Source organism: Gopherus flavomarginatus, chromosome 6 (genome assembly GCF_025201925.1).
Source record: "Gopherus flavomarginatus isolate rGopFla2 chromosome 6, rGopFla2.mat.asm, whole genome shotgun sequence".
In the NCBI taxonomy this organism is placed as follows: Eukaryota; Metazoa; Chordata; order Testudines; family Testudinidae; genus Gopherus; species Gopherus flavomarginatus.
Genome location: NC_066622.1, coordinates 123,024,634 through 123,045,411, shown reverse-complemented (window position 1 = coordinate 123,045,411; position 20,778 = coordinate 123,024,634). Strand labels below are relative to the sequence as shown.

Below are 20,778 nucleotides of genomic sequence, written 5' to 3'. Positions count from 1 at the left end.
CTTGCTTCTTTGTTTTTCTTGCTTTACAAGTTCCTTACTTTCTCATTAATGCTAGGTCAGTAGCTTCCACCTGGCTCAACAAATGCATTTCTTTTCCATGTGGCACCTGCTTATTACATTGGATTAGCAGTATTCCAGTCAGCTGTTCCTTTGGTTCTGTGTAAGACCTCTGTATAGAAGCAGTCTTTCTCCTTTTGCCTTTTGGCTTTCCTCATGGCATGCTCAGAGGAGGAAAAGCAAAAACATGACCTATGATTGGCTGCCTGCGGTAAAAATTAGGCTTTTTCTCTGCTTAGATAACTAAAAAATAAACCTGGTAGTTTTTTGTGCTCAAAAAAACATCATCTTTGAAGACAAACTAAATAGAATGAATATTTGATATCTGCAGATATTTAAGGATACAGCCTAAAAATTAAGGATGTTTGTTTTTACAGTATAACCTTTGGTTCTGATTGTAAAATAAAATAACTAAGAAAATTTAGTAAATAGTGTTATTACTAAAATGATGTGTGTCATGTTACTTTTTCCTTCCTTGAATTCATATAGTTTGAGAATGAATGTCACTTTGACCTTATCCACTAATAAATGTATCAAATTCCAGCTGAAAAAGTTGGGTGTGATGCCACCAGAACAGCCTTTGCCAATGAAATGCAACAGAATCTACCAGATAATGTGGGCAAACAATGGAGATTCCATAAGCAGACAGTATGCTGGAACAGCAGCTTTAAAGGTAAAAACAAACAAAAAAGAGAAACAAAACCCAAAAAATAACCCCTCCCCAAACCAGCCAAACAAAAACGTAGTGTAATGCGCACCTTTTTAAGATTCATGATCTGAATTGTTATGCAATGTGCAGTAGGAGTCATTTAGTTGATTGGTTTTAAAAGATGCACATAAAAATGACTCTAAAATCAGCTGAAGTTTGATTCCTTCTATACAATTCTTAGAGACCTGTGGACTCTTGGGGGATTTCTACAGAATGACATTAGACAATTGGATAAACACTTTTTGGACCCATGGAGTGAATGTCTAGTTTTGCCCAAGTTGCCAGCATTCTTCAGCTCATGACACCGCTATTGTTAAATAGCTCGACTCTGTTTTAAAGAGAAGAGAAGTGTAAGAATTGAATTAATATTGAAACTGAAGATCTCTTTTAACAACCTTTTGAGATACATTTCAGCAGAATACATTCATAGTATTTCTAAACATGTGCTGAAGAACTTGATAGATAGCAGATGATAATCTGCCTTTCTAGCTACCGTGAGAAGAATCAACCAGCTATCATTAAATAATGGAAAAATAATCCATAAAATATTTGTTTTTTAATGTTGTAGGTGAACTTTAAATGCTATTTACCTGCCAAGACTTGAATTGAGGGTTCTATACTTCTCCCAGTTGTGATCCTTTCCTCTGGTAGAGACTGCTCCATTTATTTTTACAAGGGATCATTAAAGAGTTAAACAAATTGCTCTTAACATGCTGCCTGGCTAGAGCCTTCATTGAATAAACTATTGATTTTGTTTTTTCCCTCCATCATATCTTTAATTTGTGCCTGTCAAGCAAATAGATTAAAGTACAAAGATTGGTTTGTTTTCAGTTTGTTTACAAAAAGATGCTTGTATTTTGACAGTCCAAGTTATTCACCTGGAAACCAATTTAAGCAATCTTCCAGTGGATACATTTCTTAAAATTAAATACTCTTGAAACATATTTTTCTTTAACGATAACTGACCTGATTTTCAGAGGTGCAGCACACCGGTAGTTCCTGTTGGCTTTGTGGGAGCATAGCAGCTCTGAAAATCAGGGCAGTTTTCTGCTAGGATCCTCTCATGAAGTAAGATCTAGGAATGACACTGGCAAAACCCTTTGCTCTAAAGAATTTTGACTCCTGATGCTGCAGGCCCTAGACAAGTCGATTTACTTACTGAGGATCATGGTTATGAGGGCTGCTATTTGAAGATAGATGACTGACTGAAAGGGCGCTTATTGTCCCTCTGTGCATGGTGCTTGGCTTATATTAACAATAAAGCCAAAAGATTCTAAGCCTCTTTTTTGAGCAATGCCCAAAAAAAGAATCCTAGAATCATAGGACTGGAAGGTACAGGGGTGGCTCTGTGTATTTTGCCACACCAAGCACAGCAGTCAGGCGGCTTTCGGCAGCATGCCTGCAGGAGGTCCACTGTTAATGCGGATTCAGCAGCATGCCTGCGGGAGGTTCGCCGGTCCTGCGCCTTCGGTGTACCTGCCGCCGAAGCCGTGGGACTGGTGGACCTCCCACAGGCATGCTGCCGAAAGCTGCCTGATTGCTGCCCTCATGGCGACCGGCAGGCCGCCACCCGTGGCTTGCCACCCTAGGCACGTGCTTGGCATGCTGGTGCCTGGAGCTGCCCCTGGGAAGGTACTTCAAGGGTTCATCTAGTTCAGTCCCCTTAACTCATGGCAGGACTAAGTATTATCTAGACTATCCCTGACCGGTGTTTGTCTAACCTGTTCTTAAAAATCTCCAGTGATGGAGAATGGTGCATGTCAAACAAGCCTGAAGAATAGTGATGTCTTTATTGATTTTAATTAAAAAAAAATCCTATGTGACCTATCCTAATATTAACAGATAGGATAAATATTCAGGCTATTGATTTCTTTCTTTAGTCTCTCTTAAGACTTGAAACTTATTGTTGTGCATGTACAATCCATGCAATCTAAGTGCGACCTTGATTCATATTACTTTGAACTTGTGTTTGAGACATTTATTCTATGAATTGATAGAAATGATTTTGTGGTAGGTGTAATTTATGTTAAAATGCTATGGACCTGGTTGTCAACAGCATTTTTTAAGATTCTCCAGATTCAAACGTTTCTTGAACTATATTTGTAAATCTATTTTTATGTTTTGCAGGTAAAGGAAATACTGTATTATTCTTAATATATCTTTATTTTGTATATACAGAATAGCAGCTTAAATTTAATTTCCTGAAATTTCACTCATTCAGTTATGCAGTATGTACACTAACCTCCAAAACAGGCTTTTGAGAACTGAGAGGGTTGTTATTTAAATGCCACACACTTGGCTAATTAAATGTTCAAAGGAGTGTTTCTGTGTAACAGGGTGACTTCACAAGAACTGGCGAAAGGAAACTGGCAGGAGTAATGAAAGATGGAGTCAATTCTGCAAATAGATACTACTTGAATCGCTTCAGGGATGCTTACAGGCAAGCAGTCATAGGTAAGGGAAAAGTATCAATCTATTTTCAGCTGAATCATTTCACATTTGTCTGCTTTTGTGAATGTTTGTGAAAATATCTTGTCTTCCTGTGACTTGTGCTTTCAAAAGGGTAAACAAATATATGTTATCACAGTCTGTGTGTAACTTATACTTTATGCAACGTGGCTTAAGTGCATTGTAGTAGATGCCAGTTCACTCAGTAGGATTATATAGCCATAACCTCATTTTGTCTAGGTAACTTAAGATGTACCAACAGTTTGAATTTATCCATTTATCCTATTCGTACAATATAATTAGAATAAACTTTCTTCTTGGAAACCGTTTCTAGTAATTTTTGTTTTTTAAGAAATGGCTATAGCTAAACTTTTCTGAGCAGAATAATCTTGTTGATACTTCATTGTATGATACTAAGACAAGCTTATAATTAGGAGATGTTGAGTGACCGTACAGTCCTTCAGATCCACCATACAGTATAACCTCTATTTATACATACCAACCCTTCGAACAACCAGTTATACAAACTAGTTTTTTCAATGGGGTTAAAAATCACATAATTTAAGCAGGGGCGGCTCTGTTTTTTGCTGCCCCAAGCACAGCAGTCAGGCAGCCTTCAGCAGCATGGCTGCAGGCAGTCCACTGGTCACGCGGATTTGGCGGCGTATCTCATAGACTCATAGGTCAGAAGGGACCAATATGATCATCTAGTCTGCTGATGATCTGTCGGTCCCACACCTTCGGCGTAACCGCCGGCGAATTGCTACCAAAGCTGCGGGACTGCGCTGTCGAAGGCAGCCTGATTGCCGCCCTCACGGCAATCAGCAGGCTTCCCCCCATGGCTTGCCGCCCCAGGCATGCGCTTGCCGCGGTGGTGCCTGGAGCCGCCCCTGAACTTAAGTGATGTCTGTAAAGAACAAGTCAATATCCTTTCACATTCTGATACCTTCACTACGCTGGAAATCACTTTGCAATGGTTTGAAGGACAAGAAGAAAGAGTCGAGTCATACACCCTGCCTCCTGTCATTTTGAGATGTTCAACTTTGTGAACTTCTTAAATTTATGAACTCCTCAGTCCCCAATTAGCATGTAAAATAAGGGTTCTACTCTATTGTAAACCGCCACGTTTTGGAGCATAAAGCTTATTCAAAGCCATATGCTAAGGTGTTGAGAGACTGCTTCTGTATGTATTTCTCGAGTTATTTATCTCATTTATATTTGTCTGTTCCTCATATTTATCTTCTATTTGCTGTCTAGATTTGATGCAAGGTATCCCTGTGACTGAGGATCTTTATTCCATATTTACAAAAGAGAAAGAACATGAAGCACTGCACAAGGAGACAGTGAGAAGCCATCAGGAACTGATCAGCCAGCTATTGCAAAGTTACATGAAACTACTCTTACCAGATGATGAAAAATTCCATGGTGGATGGGCACTTATTGATTGTGACCCAAGGTGTGCAGAACAAGATTACAATTTATTGATTTTCTGTTGGTCATCTGCCAGCATGGAGTCTTCCACAATTATTAAATTATACAATTATTAAATAATCTGTTAAATTACTTAAATTTATTTTGTAGCTTTGATAGTTGATACATCCGTAATCTAAGCATGTTGCAAATGAAGACTTTTTTAAAGAAAGTGACTATGTCCTCAGATAATGTGTGTATCCTACAAATCACTTTAAAATGTGATTTGTACTGAATGCAGGAGGGGATTAATGTGGTGATGATTTCTTAAACATATTCTCTTAAGTACCCTAAAAATGGGTCCGTAATATAACTAGTTCTAGGAAACATCACCTGGCCATACAGCCATTCTGGGCCTGGTCTACACTGGAGCGGGATTGATCTAAGTTACGCAACTTCAGCTACGTGAAGTTGATTTACTTAGATCTATTTACTGTGGTATCTTCACTGCGGTTAGTCGATGGCTGACGCTGTCCCATGGACTCCGCCTGCACCTCTCGCCCTGGTAGAGTACCGGAGTCGACGGGAGAGTGCTCAGTGGTCGATTTATTGCGTCTAGAGTAGACGCGATAAATTGACCCCCGCTGGCTCGATCGCTGCTTGTCAGTCCAGTGGGTAATGTAGACAAGCCCTAAGTTTCTTTGATTTTTAGGTGTGGCAGGCACCATACAGAGAATTCTCAGCCATTTGTGGACATTGAGAGTAGGTATGTTATCCTTACTGCTTTCAAGCTGAGGTATGCTGCATACCTATAACTTGTAGTGTAATGGAGCTATATCTGATTAAGTGAATTTAAGATTTGTGAAAGCCTGGTGTCCTGTTAACCACAGAGCAGGCACACAAGGACAGTAGGAATGCAGACTTCCATTGTGCCAGTTTGCCTCAAACTTATTCAGGTGAGGTGACCTATACATATATAAGGATGGTTCTGTCTCCTACTAAGTTAACTTTTAGCCTCTGAGACTGTCAGGAAAAAGTCAATTCAATTATGATACTTTTTTTTTTTGCTGTGAATGACTATCCCCTAGGAACTAAGCTGAGTCTACAAAAGAAATTAACTTTGGACTGTCATAGCTTTGTTAAAAAAGCCATGAAACGGCAGTCTAATGTTTATAAATATGTAGACATGATTTACTGCTGACCTCAAGGAGAAAGCTTCCAATCCTTAGAAATGTACAACACCTTCACGTGGGAATGAACATTGCCTCTTCCACAATCCCAGTTGCATGAGCCTACCCAACCCAACCAATTTGTAGCTTCAACCAGGCAAATTTGTCTGGTGTTATTGATGCACTTTATTTATATACCTCGCAGAATATTTTGCTCTTCAAAATTATATTTGCATTGTGCTGGTGTATTTTTATTGAAAACTGTAACATGGACAGATATAAACACACAGCATTATGCAGCAATTAAATCTATCCCATTCACAGTTATAATTACTTGAATTCCTTTTTTATTTTGGTATTGTGTTTGTCTTTTTGTGTCTAAAACATAATGTCTGCAAAATGCCTATCAGTTGCAGCTGTATCACTAAACAATTGTGTATATTTGACTACTTGTTTTGTAGCCTCACTGATGCTACTCACAAAGATGTGGATGTTCTATTGCTGCTTTCGAACTCTTCCTACTATGTGGCATAGTAAGTCACTGTTTTTTTTCTTCATGTGCTGTATTCTGTTAATAAACATACCCTATTTATATGTAGAATCACTTTACTTTTAACAGCTTTGTGCTACACAATAATTGTTTTTTAGCTGTGAGTAAATAGATATCTAACTTTGGACATGGACTGTTTTCTCTGTCTAGTTATGATGATGAAGTTGACAAAGTAAATCAGTATCAAAGACTAAGCCTCGAAGCCTTGGAGAAAATAGAAATAGGTAAGAATTGAAAGACACTACACTTCTTTACATACTATCTCTGTTTCTTGAAGGTACTCTCTCTTAAGTAGTGTTCCACACTTGTTGCCGAACGATGCTATGAGTACCAAGGCTATTTCCTCACTGTACAGTAGGTATCTCTAGATGGGGTCACAGTTTCAAGGTAATTGCATCTACATATTCCCCCCCCATCGCCCCCCACCCCTTCCTGTGGTCCTCTGCAGAATTGTCAAGTCAGGTCTCCAGTCATCAACTGTCTCTGGGTAGAGGCGCTTGTCTTGCCCCCTTTTGATCGAGGAAGTTTTAAGGTTGCACAATTCCCTGTCTTCACTGTGATGTCCCTAACAAGCCAGTTTCATATTAATGTCTTGGATAATGGAGTGGAGAGTATGCTTATAAAATTTGTGGATAACACCAAGCTAGGTGGGGTTGCAAGCACTTTAGAGGAGAGGATTAGAATTCAAAACGATCTGGACAAATTTGGAGAATTGATCTGAAATTAACTAGATGAAATTCAGTAATGGCAAGTGCAAAGTACTTCACTTAGGAAGGAAAAATCAAATGCACAGCTACAAATAGGAATAACTAGCTAGGTGGTAATATTGATTAAATGGATCTGGGGATCCAGCAGTGTGAATGAGTTAGCAGTGTGATGCAGTTGTGAAATACATTCTGGAGATTATTGACAGGAATGTTGTATGTTGGACACAGGAGGTAACTGTCCTGCTCTACTTAGCACTGGTGAGGCCTCTTCTGGAGTACTGTGTCCTGCTCTGGGCACCACACTTTAGGAAAGGTGTGGACAAGTTCAAAAGAAAGTCCAGAGGAGGACAACAAAAATGATAAGAGGTTTAGAAAACCAGACTTATGAGGAAAAGTTAAAAACACTGGACATGTTTTGTCTTTAGAAAAGAAGTCTGAGAGGGAACTTAATAACGGTCTTCAGATATGTTAAGGGCTGTTATAAAGAAGACTATGATTAATTGTTCTCCATGTCCATTGAAGATAGAACAAGAAGTAATGGGCTTAATCTGCAGCATGGGTATTGTCACCATACTTGCTGAGGTCTTTTTATATTGTTGTTTCCCTGGAGAGAATGGAATCAGGAGGCATCATCTAGTAGGATTGATTCAGTCACCTTGACTTTAAGTTCTGTATTTGTGCTCTTTTGCTTATTGTCATTTCATCGCTTCATCTTCAGTGTGGAGGCAGATATACGATGTGAAGGAGATATATGAATGTTCTTTTGCACCAGTGACCTGACCAGCAATCTCATTCTTCATGAGGATGCTAGTTTCTGTTTATTGTGATTCTGAGTTTCCATTCTTTATATGAGCATATACTGTAATTTTTGTGAACTTTCATAGGCTCTCATAATATGCACATCTTGGGAGGAACTTTTTCCAGAGCCTATTTTATTATATAAAATGTGGATCTGAAAGTGAGGTGGTTTGGATTGAGACTCAATATTTGCAAGGCTTAATTAGAACTCTGGATGAAATGGCTTTGTTTTAGCCACATCTTTGGAAAGGCAGGGTTTAGTGTTGATGAACCACAGTGCAATACATTAAAATTTCTTGCATTCTTACTGGAACCAGAGACTTGTATTCTTAAAGTGCTTGTTTTTGCTGAGTGACTTGGGATAGGGTTAAGTTTTTCTCTTCCCTTTCATACTCGCTCGTATTCGTCCTAGAGGTAGAGTAGCTAATGGATATTAAGAGGAGAATTTGGTTCTAGGTGAAGATACTACACCTCTACCCCGATATAACACTGTCCTCAGGAACCAAAAAAATCTTACTGCGTTATAGGAGAAACCACGTTATATCAAACTTGCTTTGATCCACCGGAGTGTGGAGGCCCCCCCCCCCCCCCTGCTCCCCCTGGAGTGCTGCTTTACCACAGTTATATCCGAATTCGTGTTATATTGGGTTGCATTATATCAGGGTAGAGGTGTATCTGGAATAATTTTTCTGGTAGAATGATGGAAAAGCAGCAAGATATCTCTCTCTGTAGAAAACCTGCTGCTTTTCCATCATTCTACCAGAAAACTTATTCCAGATAGTATCTTCACCTAGAACCAAATTCTCTTCTTTATATCCCAGAGATAGAGTAGCTAATGGATATTTATATGTATATTGGCTGACAATTTTGCAATATTTGTTCCACTAATCCATGAAAGAACACTCCTCGCCCTCCCCAAAATGTGGATGTCTGGCTTATTTCTCAGGTCCTGAACCCACCCTTTTTGGAAAGCCCAAGTTCTCTTGCATGAGGTTGCATTATAAATACAATGAAACAAGTGGATATTTTCATACTCTCAGAGCTGTGATGCGCAACCCTGAAGAAGATGGAAAAGGTAACAAATATACATTTTCCATAACACACGATCATGTTCAATATACTGAAGCTTATCTTTGATATAACCCTTTTAATCTATCAATCTCAGACCACTTTCCAAAGCAGGGTAAGTTTAATTATATTCCCATTTTTCAGGTGAAAAGAGAGAATGTGTCTTACAGTGGCTCACTGTGTGGATATTAAATTGTGACGGCACCTCACTTACTAAAAAATGGCAGGGTAAATTCAGATTTGATGAGCTTAAAACAGCAATTTTCCTTCTAGGGTCTGGACAATAGCTGTCTGAATTTGTTCTGCTATTCACGTTTAGGGTGGGATGAATATTAAACAAGGTCACTGATGCTGATAAGTATGACTTAAGTCAGTGTAATCCATGACTAAAGTCCCTGATATTTAGTTTTACTTGGTTAACAGAACACGTATCAGCCAAAAATCTTACTTCCTACCTGTAATTCCAAATTTGATGTCAATGAGAATTAAAATAAACATCCTCGTCTGTCAATATAATCCATATACTTTCTCTCCTTCCTTCCCTCTCCCTAAATTGAGTAGTTACAGTAAAGATTTCTTTCTGAATGCTTTTCTAACCTATCAGTACCAGGACATGGGAAGGGAAGAGGATCGTCTACTCCCACTTTGAATTTTGCATCAGGAAATCGAAACTTTTAAAAAAAATTGAGAGATTTAACACATTTAATTAATTGACAAACTGCCTCTAAAATTAGATTTGGTAAAATGTGGGATTTTAAAAAGTTTATATCTGGGAGAATCTGACAGTCTGCTAACTGGATTTCAGACACCCTTCAGTGTATTGCAGAGATGCTGCGAATCACGAAGCAAGCTATGGGATTAGATGTGCCCATTATTGAGAAAAAGCTGGAGAGGTGAGTGATGTTTTTTTTGTTTGAATCCTCAAAGCCACAATTTAAATAACTCTTTTTAAAGACACCAAGTTATTTCTGCATGGGATTCTCACAGCAACTGTGTCCCCATTTTAGCTACTATGCTAAGAATGACCTGATTTCTATACTGCTCTCTACACTCTGTAAACATTTATCTAAGGATAGAATTTAAAATCGTTTCTCCCTGTCTGTGTTAGTGTATGGGACTGAACAAAGCCCATGAAAGTCAATGGAAAGATTTCCAGTGATTCCAGTGGAGCTGGGGTCTGGCCTTGTTTGTACACATGCATATAGCACTATCACTTTAAAAGTGAGACCGTCTTAGGAGCCATGAATCCTTGCTACACAAGGTCTTCCAAGATGGCAACTGCTTTTCTTTTAAGGACACTAGTTGAATATAAGACTGTGTTCATCTCTGATATACCTTTTCAGGTGTCCTTTGTTATCTTATGTTTGAACACACGCGTGTACTGTGTTCATATAGGCTGTCTTTAAAATGAAAGCCCCTCTTGAAGCTGGTGCCATGCTGTTTGTTCCTTTAACAACTAAAAATAAGTAGTATTTTGCAACGTGTATTAAAACATCATTTGACCTTTCCCTTATTTTAATGCCCACTTTTCGGTACTAGAGTAGGAAAACTGCGTAGAGTAATGCAAGCATGGTTCTGTTCCCTCTCCCAGTATTCAGTGGTTCTGAAATGTGTTCAGTATTTTATATGCTATAAAACACAAGATAATATAAAAGGTAACCTTTATGGAACCACTCAGTATGGGTTGGGGAAGAGTCCTACTTCATCTCAGCAGACTGATGGGACATCTCTCATTGATGGCAAGGGACTAGACTTCACAAACTACGAAAGCTTGAAGGTACCTTAAAGTGACATGCTGAAATACTCTAAGGCATGTGAGGGGCATTGAATGCTATATTCCCCTCTATTTTTAAAAAAATGTGGCACATGACCATTAGACACAATGTTTGTATCTGACAATTTAAGTTGAAATCTTGAAGAACAATATCCTGGGAAGAAAACATTGCCACACTGTGTTCTGCATGAAATTCCTGAGAGAGAGCTATAATCTGTTGAAACCTTCTAGAAGCTACTCTGCAGGAATGAGGAGAAAGGTGTTTGTGTGAAGCTAGACCGTCAACATATGTATGCTGCTATATTGATTGAAAAACTGCTTCTAAATTCATCTCAATTTTACAGAAATTTTAATCTGATAAACAAGAAACAGTTTGTGCTTACTCAGATAGACTTCATTAAAAATGCTATTGGGAGAGAGGGAATGGACTCTAAAATCAACTTTAGTATTTCTTCAAGGTGAATGATTTTTGTGTATGTGCTATTGGACCCTAAACTATTACTTAAGTGCTCTGTCAGTTTGATTTTTTTTCCCCCTGGTGTCTGACATGTCTGGAAGATTAATGCATCCAGTCTTAACTGCCCCAAGACATGTTAAGGGCAAGAAGTTATACAGAAGTTATAATTCATGTCTCCTATCTATGAAAGAACTGTCAAAAATCATTAAATGATAGGACTCTAGTTTCATCATGCAAAAAAGGTCTTACATAAATTGACTCTATATTGACATAATACTCAAGAACAGATATGCATATTGTATTAAAATAGCCAAGCTAAACAAGATAAACAGCTTTATTTTATAATAGATTGATGGATAGGATGAATTTAAATTTATTTCTAAGAAAGTCCATGCCTCTGAAGGCCTAGCAAAATAAACGTAAAACATAATTCACTAGAGAAGCAACATACTGTGTACCCCATAAACAATGGGAAAGTGGTTCTAAATTATCTCTGAAATATGACTAATTGCTCCAGGCTGTTGATTCTGCATTGTTTGCTACACACAACAAACATAGTTGTGGTAAATTAGAAGAAAGGGCAGATGCATAATGAAGCCAGTATACACTCAAGCTTAGTGAAGGTGGTGTAGTTAAATCAGTGATTTTTTTTTTTATTTGGAAAAAGTTGATTTTACAGAACATTAAGAAGTTAAATGCAAGTGATTAACTTTGGGGTAACTTGATGGAAGATATTTTAAAAGCACAAATCAGAAAATTCAAGACTATTTTCACAGCAAGCATAACTGTTTCTCTTGTGCCTATGTAAAACTTTCATTACATAACCTTGTCTTTATCTCTCTTACAACATTTGCTAGAATTTCACTTGCTATGGAACCCATAAGTGTTGAATGTCCTGTGCGTGTGTTTAAAGTTTTAGCTGTATTGAAACAAACAGTCCTTGTAAATCATAGTTATTATAAAAAGACGAGGGAAAAGACAAAGGATCATCTGAAATATTAAAGGCAAACAACAATTGAAATTGGGTGGGGCACAAAAGCCCATAGATTATTGAGGTTCCCTTGGATCAACAAAAATAGATGACTAGAAGATAGAGATTTTGCAAGGGAACAATATCTTGCCTATGGGAGAAAATGTATAGAGCCCTCAGGAAGTGCCTGTGTGGTGTGTATTTCAGAGCAATTGATAATTGGTAGAATAATTTAGTATCCATATTTGATATTTTTGTTAAGTTTTCTTGATTACTTTTAGGATTTTTAATACAGATCTGTCCTGCCCCCCTGCCTCTGTGGCCCTAGTGCCAGGGAGCCTGCTGCAGCCGGTGTCACTGGACCCACGATCCTGCAGGGTGAGGGAGCACTGAGCACCCTAGTCTTCTGCTGATGCTGCAGGGCCCAATCCTGCTGGGGGGAGGGGGATGATGTCACTGGGCCCAATCCTGCACCACACCATTTTTGCACAAACACACCCTCCGCTGAGTCTGTGCCCAGCACAGGTACCCCTCCCGCCTTGCCCTAGTTACAACGCTAAGGATGTCAGAGGTCTGTGCCGATTGGTCCGCAAGTGGCCCCGGGCTGAGAACCATTACTTTAGAGAATGACTGACGTTTTTCTTCTCTGATTTATTCTTGTTCATTAAAAAGTTATCTACATTTTCAAAAACCGCTAGTGATCTTTCATTGCCCAATTTAAGATGCCTTAAAAGAACTTGAACACCAACCCTCTGAAAGTCAGACCCCTGTAAGGTATATCCAGTTGAACACCCAAAATCATAAGTCACCCTGGAAAATGTGGACCTATATGCACACACCTGAGAGAAAAAACAGTTTGCGTGTAGCTGTCAGGTATGTTGCACTGAACAGCCCACAGTGTTGCGGGTGTGATACCTGCCCAATGACCTGACCAATTTTCAGATAGCTTATTTGAAGATCAGGAATTTCACCCTAGTACCCAGCATATGGAAAACCTGAATATATGATAGGCCTAGTAAACTTCATAATGGCACAATGAATGCTTGTGTAAATAGGACATTTTATGGTCTAAGTGGAAATCTGTTTTCATTGTCATTCTAGTGAATCTTTACCATTCATAGAATATCAGGGTTGGAAGAGACCTCAGGAAGTCATCTTGTCCAACCCCCTACTCAAAGCAGGCCCAATCCCCAACTAAATCATCCCAGCCAGGGCTTTGTCAAGTCTGACCTTAAAAACCTCTAAGGAAGGAGATTCCACCACCTCCCTAGGTAACTCATTCCAGTGCTTCACCACTCTCCTAGTGAAAAAGTTTTTCCTAATATCCAACCTAAACCTCCCCCACTGCAACTTGAGACCCTTACTCCTTGTTCTGTCATCTGCTACCACTGGGAACAGTCTAGATCCATCCTCTTTGGAACCCCCTTTCAGGCAGTTGAAAGCAGCTATCAAATCTCTCCTCATTCTTCTCTTCTGCAGACCAAACAATCCCAGTTCCCTCAGCCTCTCCTCATATGTCATGTGTTCCAGCCCTATAATCATTTTTGTTGCCCTCCGCTAGACTCTCTCCAATTTTTCCACATCCTTCTTGTAGTGTGGGGCCCAAAACTGGACACAGTACTCCAGATGAGGCCTCACCAATGCCGATGAATAACAGTAGAGAAGGTAGAGAAGATGACACGGGGAGAAACTGATTGGATTTGGATCAATAACAGAAGCTCTGAACAAGTGACTACAGGCTACTTCCCACTCAGGCAGGAATGGGTACCCAGAACACAGGAATGTATGCATATTGTATTTCATGAAAGTAGATCACAGCGATTTTTAGAGTCCCCATATCCATAAGAATACAAGAAGGTGAAGAATTCTAAAGGATCTGCAAATTAAGGCACAGCAGATAATAGTACTTCTGAAACAGAAGAATGAAAGAAAAAGCTAAAATGGTCCTAAGTAAAAGATGATGGTGGATGGTAACATATTGAGCAAGGGAGGGAGCATGTCTGCTGGGGTACCACAGATCAGTAGTAAGACTGGTTGTATTTAACATTTTGCTTAAAATCTAGAAGAATAGTAACCAGTCTGTAATGAACCTTGCTGATGAGAATAAATTGGAGGGAAGTGCAAGTACTAATGAGGACGGAGAAATAAGAAAAGGACCTAGAAAATATGAAATGGACAGAAAATAAGATTTTCCTGGAAAAAATGCAAGCTAAGTCATTTGGGTGGTTGGAAGGATTGAAACCATCTGTAACATGTTCAATAAAAAAGAAAATCAGAAAACAGTAATGCTGAAGGAGAACAAGGAGTGATGATGGACAGCTAATTATATTGGAGTTTTTAATGTGAAATTGGCTCAAAAAAGAGGCCCCCCTTTTTCAGGAAAGTAATAATGCCATTCTGTAGCATTGGTTAAGCTGCACGTGGAATGTTTCATTCAGTTCCAGGAATCATATTACCATAAAGATATTGGCACATCATACTGAAAGTTCAGAAAGGAAAAAATAATCAAGGACAGAAGGGATTAATATAATACTCAAATAAATATGAATAGTTTGGCTAAGCAAGGGCAAACTGCAAATATTTGAAAGGTGTTAACACTAAGGAGGTAAATTATTTAGTGACAAATATAGTTGTAAGGAGGATAGAGTAAAACTAAGAAAAAAAATTTAGGCTAGATTCAGGAAAAAACCTGACAGTTGAAGAATCTAGGGTCTCCCATCAAGCAGGACTGTTCCGTATATCCTATAGAACAATCCTACTTTGCCAGGGAGAGAGATCACCCAGTTCACCTGTTATTACTATCCGTTGTTTTCTCCTGTACTTCCTCTCCTGGTAATATTGTTATTTATGTGTACTGTTTGCTAAAGCAGCAAACTTTATGAATATTGTTCTGTTACTTACATTTAGAGTGTCAGATGTGATGTCATTCCATCATGAACAGAAGTCTAGGTACTGATTTCAATCTGTGGTCATAAACTTGCCAGTAATAGCTGTATTATTGAAATAGTCTTGGGTAAATTTAGTCTCTTCAGTTAATGTTTCCCTTTTTCCCTTGATTAATCCCAGTTATTTAAAGATCAGCAGAAAAACAATGACTTTCAAATCTTAAGGTTTTTTGGTTTGGTCAGGTTATACTAAGTGAACAGTTGGTCATAATATCTCACTGTCATTCTTTTGGAATGGTTCTAAAAATACATTTCATTTGCTTGTATCTGCATCTGTTCAAATATTAAAACAATATTAACTGAGATATTGTGAAACTTGTGATTTAGAAGTATAACTACTTGATTAACTGTACAAGAAAAGACATTATTTTCTCTTTAATTTTTCAGGAAGAGCAGTAAACCTCATGAGGACATCATTGGCATTAGATCCCAGAATCGAGGATCCCTGGCCCAAGGCAAGAATTTCTTAATGAGCAAGTTTTCATCTCTTAATCAGAAAGTCAAACAAACCAAATCCAATGTTAACATTGGCAGTCTTCGCAAGTTAGGGAATTTTACCAAGCCTGAAATGAAAGTCAATTTTTTAAAACCCAACTTGAAAGTTAATCTTTGGAAATCAGACAGTAGCCTTGAAACTTTGGAAAATCCACTGGCAGATACTAAAATTCATGCTGAATCAGATATTGAAATATCAGATGATGACTCTTTTCATTCCGATGACTTCCTGACAAATTCTAAATCTGATGAGGACCATCAGTTAACTGGCTCTTTAGAGAATGTGGGACAGATAGACTATGTTTTGCCCAGCTGTGGTATCATTGCATCAGCTCCTCGACTGGGTAGCCGGTCCCAGTCTATAAATAGCACTGACATCAACATTAGCATTCACATTCCTTCAGAGATCCATGTTACCCAGGCTAGCAGGCCTGAGTGTGAAGACAGACCTATGCAGGGAAATCCTTTTGCTGACAATGTGGCGATGGAGTTCATTAAACCCATCGATGCATACTGCCACAGATTTGTACAAGATGCTCAAAACAAGATGACAGAAGCTTCAGTGGCAGAGACTGCTCCTCAAAAACCCTGCCAAGGAGTAGATCAAACCAGCAATAATGCTTTTCAGAAAACAGAAACCTGGTCTGAAACAAACAGAGACATCCCTTCAAGGCCATCTAAATTGGATGTACCATTTTCTGAGTCAGGTTCTCAGTTCTTAGCTGTTGAGGAAGTTTACGCCAATAGATCTCATAAGAGCCCAGGATCTGCATCCAGTATTCTTGAAGTTGAGACAGGACTTCATATGACTCCCTCTCCAGCAGATAGTAATGGCAGCAGAGCAGTCTCCCCCTTTGCTAAGATCCGCAGTTCTATGGTCCAAGTTGCTAATATTACACAAGCTGGATTGACCCAAGGGATAAACTTTGCAGTGGCAAAGGTGCAGAAGAGCCCAGCAGAACCAGAGGCTGTAAATGAAGTCCAACAAAATGAACTGATAGAAATGTTTACACAGTGCCAGACCCGAATTATTCAGATTTAGTTGCTAACTTAGAAAATACTCTTGTTGTGGCTTGTCCATATTCTTAAATTCATACTGGAAGACCCATGTAACGTGAATTGCCACTGAACACTGGGATAAAATACCAATAATTATGTTTACAGAAAGTGTTTTTGATGCAAGTTGATTTTGGTTCTGAATAGGTTTCAGAATTCCCTCAAGCAGCCGAGATGATAGAAGGACATACCATACTGAACAGGTAGCCTATACACTGGTATTTAGTAAGCACGCTGTTCATTTTAAATAGATTGCACAGTTATCTTTCTGAGACAAATTTTGTAGGTCTTCTGATTTGTGTAGAATATTTGTAGTAAAAGGAGCTGGTACTGCACTTCTTTCGTTACCTTGCTAATCTTGCACTGCACCAGCAACATATTTTACTGACAAATAACATTTATTCTATTTATTTTTGAACTAGTTTTTTTTACTTAATTTTTTGTGTGTGGTTTCCATTGAATTCTTGACACATTCCTCAAGAAATGGTGTCTTTGCAATGGAAATTGGTAAATTTTGCTATACATATAGCTACATTAACTAGAAGTTGAGACTCTTCCCTACCACCACTCTTGTCTGTCCTACCTCAATTAAAGGATAAGACAGGCTGCAACAATCTGTAATATCTAATTGCTTGAAGTGCAACTTCTTAAAGTTTGTGTGGGGGTTTTGTGTAAAACCAATGGGAACTAATGTTCTTTTAATTATCTTGCTGGTGTCAAAGTTATCCTTTTCCCCATTCTGTTCTACTAAACACACTGCTCTATAATTTCTTTGTCCCCTGAATAAGGTAAAACAAACAGGGTACTCTACATCCAGAACTAAGTGCTTAGTGTATCAGGGTACATCCTGATGTTCTGTTCCTTTGATTAGAAAATTTAACTGTCCTTTAGCCAAAAGCAGCAAGTGATTAAACTAGCAAACCATAGAAGGAAAGTGTACGCATTCATGAGGTTAGTCTGGTGATTTTTGAAATCAGATTATAGTAACACGTATCAAAACAGTTAATTTAGTTTTAAACCAACTCAACCTTGATATTCGCATGGATGAGGCTGAACTTATACTTGTGCAGGGAACTGGGTACCAATCAATGTATGTGTAAGGAATTAAATCTTTAGATTCTTGATTTTTCCCAGAATTGGCCTTCCAACACTGTTCTGTTGTAGGATGTCATCTATAGAAACAATAGCATAAAGCAGGATCTTGCGATACAGTGGTTCATAACTATAACCACCACTATTGTAGAGCCAGTGCCTCTGTGTTTTAGTACATCTACTGTAGATAGATCACACGTGGTGTTCTAAGCAATTAACAAGTGTCATGATGGTAGCAAGGTATCTTAGAACCTCTCTAGTGTAACCGAAGTAATTATCATCTGGACTTTGATAAATAATTTCAACTTTGTTATTTATTTGTTTTATTACAGTGATGTGGTTTGTTTTGTGGAGTGTGTCTATATACATTTGTGACTATATTTAAAAATAAAATACATTGTATTTCAAGGTGAGGGATGAACATGAGAAATATTTTAATTAAAAAAAAATTAAAGAACCCAAAGAGGCTTTCTGGTTCTTCATATTTGAAAGGATATTGGACTTCAGTTAAAGTTTCAAACCAAAGGAGCCATCTTACCAATTTGGCCCAGGATCAGGGAAGGCAGTGTTTTATGCCTCCTTTTCATCTCCTTTTCCTGAACTGTACTGTCTACTCCTTGGCTTCCAGGTTTTAGTCCTGTAAGTGCTTTCAGTAAGTTGTCTTAAAAACCCTAATTCTTTCACCAAGGGGAGTGGTGGATTCTCCATCTCCTTGAAAATATGCTTGAGCCAAACAAGTTACTAGGCTCAACACAGGAGTAACTGGATGCTGTTCTGTAGCCCAGTGGTCCCCAACCTTTTTCGTCTGGCGGGTGCGAGATGATGAGCCACGGGGGACCGTGGCAGAGGACAAGCATCTGCCGAAATGCCACTGAAAAGCGGCAACGTCAATAGGCGTCGCTGCCGAAATACCGCCGACAAGCAGCGTCATCCAGAGGTGTTGCCGCTGAAATGCCGCTGAAAATGGTGGGATTTCAGCAGCGATGCCACTGGATGACGCTGCTTATCAGCAGCATTTTGGCAGATGCTCGTCTGCCGGCCAGTACGCAGGCACACTGAGACGCCCCGGCGGGCGCCATGATGCTTGCAGGCACCGCGTTGGGGACCCCTGTTCTAGCCTATATTATAGAGGTCAGATCATGAATCATCAGTTATTCTGCCTGTCAAGGTTCTAAATTTTCCTGCAACATTTGAAAAAATCAGTAACAATGCAAGGAGTGCAGGATGCCTTCAGGATGCTATGCTATGGCCTTGGTACAAAGCGAAGGAGGAACTAATTTACAAATAGTGACACACCCAATAACAACTAAGTGTGTTTAATGTGTGTGGTAAGAGACAAAGCATTGCCACCCATGTTAGACAGAATGAGCTTGTGAAATTTGGAGGGATCAATAAGCTTCTGATGCTTATATGTATAAAGAGCAGATGCATATTTAGAGTTTGGAAGGGCCGGGGAAGGAGTGAAACACTGAAGATCTGTTGTTCATCAGGGTTTTCCCCTTTTAGACTTGTATATTACTCATGACTTAACTTTTCAAAGTGCTTTGTGCAAACAGTAATAAATGCTTACATCATGCAACTTGAAGAATGTTACTGTCAGCTACATGGCAGGAATCCTCTAGTGACCCTGGCAAGCCACTTTAAAGCTTAGGGATTTCAGATGAAGAGCTCTGAATGAACAGCATTACTTGGTAGGTACAGTCGAGGTCAGTGGTACCCAACCTTTTTCGTCTGGCGGCTGCCAGACGAGCCACGGAGGACCATGATGGCAGACCAGCATCCGCTGAAATTCCGCCGACAAGCAGCAATGTCAATAGGCATCGCTGCCGACAAGCATCATCATCTAGAGGCTTTGCCGCCGAAATACCACCGAAAATAGGTGGCATTTCAGTGGTGACGCCTCTGGATGATGCAGCTTGTCAGCGGAATTTCGGCGCATGCTCGTCCGCTGGCCAGTACGCGGGCGCACTTAGGTACCCTGGTGCTTGTGGGCACTGCCTTGGGGACCCCTGGTCTAGGTGTTGTACAAATTTTCTTCCAAGCACTGCCAGCTGCACTTCATTCAGACTTACTGCATCTTCAGTGGTCTAAAGCTGGGTCATCTCTGAACAGAGAATTCAAGAAGAGTCTGTTTGATTACATGGTACGTATATATTATGAAATGCTTGAGCTGCTCATAATCGAACTGATTGTATTAAGCCTTTTTGTGAAGACTTGAGTATATATTAGCCCAATGGAATAAGAATGACCTCATTGTGCTGTCAGGAAAACAGCTGAAGGCTCCCTGTCTAGCTAGTCCCTGCCCGCCCCCCCCGCCTCAACAAAGTTTGTTCAGAAATTTTGCCATCTAAAATGTCTTTAGTTAGATGAGCAAAAGCATCATCAGAACAACTTATTTCTCAGCTAGCTTAGCAGGAATGTTTTTCTCTCAGAAGTAGAACATTCGGGTTAATGTTGTTGTTAAACAGGGCTAGAACATAAAAAGGGGAAGTGCAGCTGCAGAACAATGTGTCCAGAATAATTGAGAATAGTATTTTTTACAATAGCAAATTTCTTAGAAATAATAGCTAAATTGAAACTGAAAATACAGCCATCAAAGATTGTGACATAGCACTCGTAAAGAAACTGTTGGGGAGAGGTATCGTTTCCCTTAAGAGGAAAAAGGACCTTTTGTTAAACTTGCTGCACGAGATATACATGGTTTTAGAAACATGGAGAGTAAATGTGCTAAGTAGCATTTCTTCTCAAGAGGTGGCTTGAGTAAATTCTGCATTGTTACAGTTGCTTCTCCTGAAAAGCTCTTGCTTACTGAGGGCGTATTGCTACATATCTCTGTTGATACACAGTAAGAGAGCTTAGCCTCTGTCTTATACTTACTGCATATCAGAGCTATGTAAATTGTCATTCTTGAATAGCTGCATGCTGTCAACCTGTCTGTTCAGTACTTACCTTTACTGCACAACTCGAACTTCAATAGGTGGTAGGTTACACCATTGCTGTGCAAGCTCCATGGATTAGCTTGAATTAAAAGGGCTGTAATTGAAACTCGTTTGTCCTAAGGATAACCAGCTCT

The 20,778-nt window shown here is 39.2% G+C and overlaps 1 protein-coding gene across 2 annotated transcripts in view; it reads left to right on the top strand.

Annotated features, from left to right (window-relative positions):
- INPP5F (inositol polyphosphate-5-phosphatase F) overlaps nucleotides 1-18,168 on the top strand; it is a 98,765-nt gene extending 80,597 nt beyond the window's left edge. Inside the window, exons 13-20 of one of the 2 annotated variants that reach the window (XM_050958936.1) lie at nucleotides 602-730; nucleotides 3,103-3,220; nucleotides 4,472-4,670; nucleotides 6,255-6,326; nucleotides 6,494-6,567; nucleotides 8,795-8,923; nucleotides 9,722-9,809; nucleotides 15,450-18,168. In XM_050958936.1, coding sequence (XP_050814893.1) covers nucleotides 602-730; nucleotides 3,103-3,220; nucleotides 4,472-4,670; nucleotides 6,255-6,326; nucleotides 6,494-6,567; nucleotides 8,795-8,923; nucleotides 9,722-9,809; nucleotides 15,450-16,599 — 1,959 coding nt within the window. In that variant the 3' untranslated portion in view covers nucleotides 16,600-18,168. The remainder of the gene's footprint in view (nucleotides 1-601; nucleotides 731-3,102; nucleotides 3,221-4,471; nucleotides 4,671-6,254; nucleotides 6,327-6,493; nucleotides 6,568-8,794; nucleotides 8,924-9,721; nucleotides 9,810-15,449) is intronic. The other variant, XM_050958937.1, reaches the window with a different exon arrangement.
- Nucleotides 18,169-20,778: the final 2,610 nt, after the last annotated feature.